Genomic DNA, 6,074 nt, shown 5'->3' with positions numbered 1-6,074 from the left:
CCACCCGTTGTGCTGGGAAGCCGGAGACCTTGGCTGGGTGGCAGAGAGCTGCACTGCCCTGCTGGCAGCACCACTGCGCTGACTCTCTCCTCCCTGGTCTGAAGACACGGCAAGCTGAAAGCAATGGGAACATCAGGACTGTGAGATGTGCCCCCTCAGATCAGAGATCAGCCTGGAGCGCTGCTTCCGAGATCAAAGCCACTTGTCCTCCTCATGGCAACCAGGGCTCTAGGAACTTCTCCAGGCTTTGGGAGGGTTCGTGGTGCCAGCCTTGGTCCCTCTGCAGTGGGATGCTGCTGGTGTCACTGGCTGTGCTGCCCCTGCCTTCGCTGGGCAATGCGAGTAATTGTATGTGATCGCTGGGTCTACAGAAGTTCATCTAATAAATGCTCATCTAATAAATGCTAATAAATGCCCATAAAGGCCCATAAATGCCCATAAATGCCCATAAATGCTGAGCCTTGCTGTGTGGAGAGGCGCCCTTCAGTGCACTGTGAACCGCAGTGCTGAAAAAGCCGTTTGGGAGGGTGGAGAATGGTCCAGGTGCATTCAGGATCAGGCCCAAGCTGCAGCTCCCTCCAGGCTGGGGTTTGGTGGTGGCCATGAGCTGTGCAAGGGCGTGAGGTCTCACTGCTTGCCAGGCGAGTGCAGCAGGCAGGGGAAGCTCTGTGGCCAGTCCTGAGCGTGGGGCTGGGGGAGTGCTCGGGGGGGCTGCCTGACTCACCCCAGGTTCTTCTCCCACCCAGAAAGGCTGCGGAAAGCAGCCTAGGAGGGGGGAGGAATCCCAGAACGCCAGGCTGACCGCTTCCTCAAGCAAAGGAGGTAGAAGGAAGTACGGGAAGGGAACCAGGGCAGGCACCCGCACTACGGCAGGCACCACTTGACCCAGAGATCCACTCAGCTCCTGAAGCTGGCACGACATGGCTTGGCTTGGCACAGCAAGAAGCGTTTTGCCATCCTCCGCTCCCACCACATGTGGATGCACAAGGACCAAGTGCCAGGCATGACTGAAATGCGTCATGATGTGAGTTTGTAGATGGCACCAAGCTGAGTGGTGCAGTCAACAAAGGAGAAGGAAGGGATGCCATCCAAAGAAGGCTCTGTGGAGACCTCATTGAGGCCTTTCAGTGCTCGAAGGGTTCTTATAAAAAGGATGGAGAGGGACTGTTTAATTGTGTAGATAATGATAGGACAAGGGGGAATGTTATTAAACTGAAAGAGGGGAGATTTAGATTGGATGTTAGGAAGAAATTCTTCACTCAGACGGTGGTGAGGCACATATTGCCCAGAGAAGTTGTGGATGCCCCATCCCTGGAGGTGATGGACGTATGAGGAACGGCTGAGGGCACTGGGCCTGTTCAGCCTGGAGAAGAGGAGGCTGAGGGGAGACCTCATCGCAGTCTACAACTTCCTCGTAAGGGGGTGTTGAGACTCAGGAGACCTTTTCTCCATTAACACCAGTGACAGGACCCACGGGAACGGGGTTAAGCTGAGGCAGGGGAAATTTAGGCTTGACATCAGGAGGGGGTTCTTCACAGAGAGGGTGGTTGCACACTGGAACAGGCTCCCCAGGAAAGTGGTCACTGCACCGAGCCTGTCTGAATTTAAGAAGTGATTGGACTGTGCACTTAGTCACATGGTCTGAACTTTTGGGTAGACCTGTGCGGTGTCAAGAGTTGGACTTGATGATCCTTAAGGGTCCCTTCCCACTCAGGATATTCTATGATTCTATGATTCTATGATTCTATAGGTGTTCAAGGCCAGGCTGGATGGGCCTTGGCCAACCTCATCTGGGGGGAGGTTTCCTTGTCTGTTTCAAGGGGGTTGGAGTTAGATAATCTTTAAGGTTCCTCCCAACCCCAACCATTCTATGACTCTATGATCCTTCACCTGGTGTGCAATAAGCCAATTCGCACGCACTCAGGAGAGAGATTGCTTTTATTCAGGCCTCAGAGCTCGGTGCAGTTTCCACAGATCAAGCACAGCCAATGTCGACTTCCTGGCTACATGCAGACATTAAATTCATGACTATTCTAGCGATCTAATACAAATTCATTCTAATCTACCTGAGTTTTGTGCTCATGTGGCATCATTCTTAATGGCTGCTTTTCAGGCCCTCCTGCGCATGCCTTCCTTTCTGTGGGGGTCCTTGGTGGTGTTCCCCAATGAAGCACCCTAACCCCTTTTATCTATTGGTGGTGTGATAAAAATATCAATAATTTTCTTAGATGGGACCTTCCATGAAGCTATTTTATTCGCAATTGCAATGGTGGGCATCCTTGTGAGGAAAATCTCAAATAATTTTCTTCAGACAGGATGTTCCGTGAAGCTATTTCATTCATGACTGCAGTGGCAGGCGTCCTACCAATTAGGAGCACATTATAGTAAACACATCATAACCTTTTATTCCCTATTACCTGACATGTCATTGCCTCCCCTGTTTCCTCATTCTCTGAGTACTACAGGTTCACAAGCTACTTGACGCTCCTTTATACCATACATGTACAATTCTTCTTTTTTTCAACCCTTTAATTTCTCCCTTTTCCTTTTTTTTTTTTTTATGTTTTAAGAACCTGTGATCTTTGTTTTACTATTCCCACACTGCTCATCGTGTTTGTCTCAAGCTTCCACCTTATTTTGGAACAGTGCAGCCTTCTACTGTCCACTTACCTACTGCGCTTTTCTCCTTATTATGACTACACAACTACCTTGGAATACAGAAAAGTAATTCTCTACTGCAAAAGCACAACTTAGTTTCTCACATCCTGCAAGCTGCAGTGCACAGCATATGTTTACAATAACCCTATATCCCCTATTACCCAACACCTGATTTCTCCCTGTTTCCTCACTGGTTGAATACTACAGGTTCACAACTTACTTGATGCACTTCTATACCATATAGGTACAATTTTATTTGACCAGTCATTGATTTCTCCTTTTCCTTTTTTTTTTTTTTTTTTTTACTTCTCTTGTGATTAGAGGGCCTGTGATTCTTGTTTTTACTTATTTCGTACTACTCCTCCCATTTTTATTAGCTATGCTTCTTATGTTGGGACAGTGGGACCTTCCCCTTATCTGCTTAACTAGTGCTATGCTGCTGTCATGGCTGCACAATCACATTTGAATATGCAAGGTTAATGGATATTCCACTGCAAAAACAACTTCTATTGCAAAAATACAACCTTGATTCTCAAAATGGTCACGTCACGTAAGCACAACCTCAGGCTACTTGATATTGGCAACTTTCTTTGGTTTCTCCCAGAAGGAGCATTCTGTCCCTGATCAAAGGGAGCCTAAGTTAAAAATATTTTTTGCCTTGTACTGCATATATGACAATTGATTAAAGGGAAGCTCAATAAAAATAGACAATTCCTCTTCTTTTCCAAAGGAAATTTGGTTCCATTGCACCAGGACAAGGAGTCATCTGCAAGATGGGCAGAGGCTGGGAGTTGGGGCTGCTCAGCCTGGGGAAGGGGGCTTGGGGGTCCCATCTGTGTGTGTGAACACCTGGTGGGCTGCCCAGAGCCTGGGCACAAGGGCATGGACACCGCTGGAGGCACAAGGATGCCTGGTGAGACATCAGGAAAGTCTTTTTTTGCTGTGCGGGTGTCTGAGCGCTGGCACAGGCTGCCCAGAGCAGTGCTGGGGTCTCCATCCCTGGAGATGTCCAACACCCAGTGGACACGGTCCTGGGCAGCTGGAGCGGTGTCCAGAGGGGCCTCCAGCCCCAGGCGTTCAGTGGCTCTGTGGTGCTGGGATTCATCGCTCCCACCAAATAAGAAAAATAATGACAACCACCGCAATGGCAAGGAGAATCATCCCACAAATCACAATAGGTCTCCTGTAAGACAGAGTGAGAAATCCAATACTTTTCCTGCCTGCTCTGTACCTCGCCATGTGATATGCCACCTTCTCTTCTGTTAAATTGGGCTCCAGGTACATCTCATTGCTGTAGTACCTGTCCCCATTCACCCGCACCATGCAGCGGATCATCCCCATCAGCTCCATGACCTGGTGGTCCCATTCGGCTCCAACTGCCCGGTTGTTGAAGCCGCAGTACCTGTTCCCGCACCTCTCGATCAGCTTGCGGAGAGCCCTGTTATTGGAATACTTCACATAATCTTGCAGTGACCCACGCACAAGCTCTTCCGCACGGGTGAATATGACAATTGTGTGCTGCAAAACATCAGCTCCAAAGATGTCCTGCAGTCTCTCTGCGGCCTCCTCGTCCTCCTTGGTGAATCGGCCCAGCTGGGTCACCAGCAGCAGCGCGTGGGGGCCCGGGGAGGACAGCCTGATGCAGCGGATAATTTCTTGGAACACCTCACTGCTGGCACCTCCGGGGTTGAAAATGTCGGCCGTGTCAACCACCGTGAAGTCCTCGCCATCCCAGTGCCCCTGTGCTCTCGCACAGCTCACGGTCACTGGCTCGTGGGACAGCTTGGACTCGAAGACACGCTGCCCGAGGAGGGTGTTCCCCGTGGCGCTTTTCCCCCCACCAGCCTTCCCGGCCAGGATCAGCCTCATCTCCAAGCCCCCACCGACCCCAGGCTGCAAATAGACACGACAGACGGCCACTGTCACACTGCGGAGACAAAAGCAGACACCCAGGGCTCCGTCAGCAGGCACCCTGATGCTGTGAGCATCACTGACAGCAGAAGGGATTTTCACTAAAAGCGGGGATGGTTCTGGTCGCTGCTGGTGACTGGAGGCTGTGGGGCTCTGTGTGCCCCCGCTGTGGGAAGGGCTCGGGGACACTGCAGCTGGGTCAGGCTGCGGTGGCACTGGGACAGACGGGATCCCCTGTATCACGCTGCCATGTGTGCAGCCACAGCAGTGCACGGACAGCAGCAAGGAACAGAAATTCAAAATAACAGCTGGAGCCGTGAGGTGCTGCGGCTCTGTTTCCTCAGTCTCAGTCTCAGGAATTACAGGCACAGGATTACAGGCACGGGGGAAGGCAGTAGGCTGGCAGGGACCCTCGGGTGGTGGCAGGGATCCTCAGGGCTGAGCACGGTGCCCAGGGACTCCCCTGGTCTGGGGCTGTGCCCATGCCAAGCATGGGGAGCGAGGACTGGGAAGAAAGGAAAGAGACAGAAGGGGACAGGGGGAAGAGCCACTTCCCTGCCCCGCTGCCCTGCTCCAGGTCCCCAGGCCCCCTCAGAGCCCTCCCCGCCGGCACGGAGCCTCGTGGCCCCTGGCCTCCCGCCCGTACCTGCACGTCCTGTGCTGGCGTTCGCCTTGTCCCCGGGGGACGCTCACAGCCACCAGGAAGTGACAGCGGAGATGGCCGGTGTCAGCCTGGAGAACTGTGCTCATGCCACAAGGGCAGCACCGGCTCCTCCCGCACCAGCCCCCAGCTTGGTTTCGATTCTGTGCAGCACTGGAGGTTCAGACAGCTCTAACACTACCTCCTGTACTTCCTCCAGAAACAGTCCGCCCTCAGAGTTATTTAACTGCCGCGATGATCTGTGTTTATTTTCCAAGCAGTTCCTGCTGCTGGTGGGACTGGAGGCAGAGCCCTGACAGAAGGGGCAGGAGACGAGGCAGCTGCAGCCTGCACCGCGGTCAGGGGCTGGGATTTCCCGAGGCTGCCTCTCCTCTTCCCACTCCTTAGGCTGTGCTGTGCCAGGCTCAGGGCAGATGGGCAGCAGCCGTTGGTTACAGCCGGAGGCACAGCGCAGGGTGCAAAGTCCTGCCCCAAAACCTCGCTATCTGTGTGCCTGAGCCAGCTCTGGCCCTGCTGGGGCCGTGCAGGGCAGGCTGAGGTCCTGTGGTGATCCAGCACAGAATCCAGTGGGTGTTTTTGGCTTAGCACGTGACTTCTTGTAAAGGGAGTGCTTCAGCCCGGCCGTTTGAGCACTCTGTGCATTCCTGGGCTGCTGTTGGTGAGCTGCAGCATGCACTTCTGCTTTCTCTTTCTGCCTTCATGCTGCTCCTGATCGTCCCAGGGGACCGCTGCTGGGGCACTGGGGCCGTGAGCTGCCCACACCATGGTGTCGAGGCCTGGAGGGGAAGCTGGAGCTAGTCTTGGGGCTAGGGGGGCACACCAACAGCTGTCTGACACCGAGCCC

General features: G+C 53.3%; 2 protein-coding genes across 6 annotated transcripts in view; both read right to left on the bottom strand.

The window, feature by feature from the left end:
* The window catches only part of LOC113842971 (GTPase IMAP family member 2-like), a 59,578-nt gene that overhangs the window by 44,871 nt on the left and 8,633 nt on the right, over positions 1 to 6,074 (bottom strand). The gene's annotated exons all lie outside the window — the stretch shown is intronic.
* LOC119715808 (GTPase IMAP family member 8) overlaps positions 1,921 to 6,074 on the bottom strand; it is a 28,584-nt gene continuing 24,430 nt past the window's right edge. The window contains exons 6-7 of the mRNA XM_072033974.1: positions 5,216 to 5,389; positions 1,921 to 4,585 (exon numbers count right to left, since the gene is read on the bottom strand). Coding sequence (XP_071890075.1) covers positions 3,760 to 4,585; positions 5,216 to 5,389 — 1,000 coding nt within the window. The 3' untranslated portion in view covers positions 1,921 to 3,759. The remainder of the gene's footprint in view (positions 4,586 to 5,215; positions 5,390 to 6,074) is intronic.

Source organism: Anas platyrhynchos, chromosome 2, assembly GCF_047663525.1.
Source record: "Anas platyrhynchos isolate ZD024472 breed Pekin duck chromosome 2, IASCAAS_PekinDuck_T2T, whole genome shotgun sequence".
In the NCBI taxonomy this organism is placed as follows: domain Eukaryota; kingdom Metazoa; phylum Chordata; class Aves; order Anseriformes; family Anatidae; genus Anas; species Anas platyrhynchos.
This window is presented reverse-complemented; position numbering and strand designations above follow the sequence as displayed.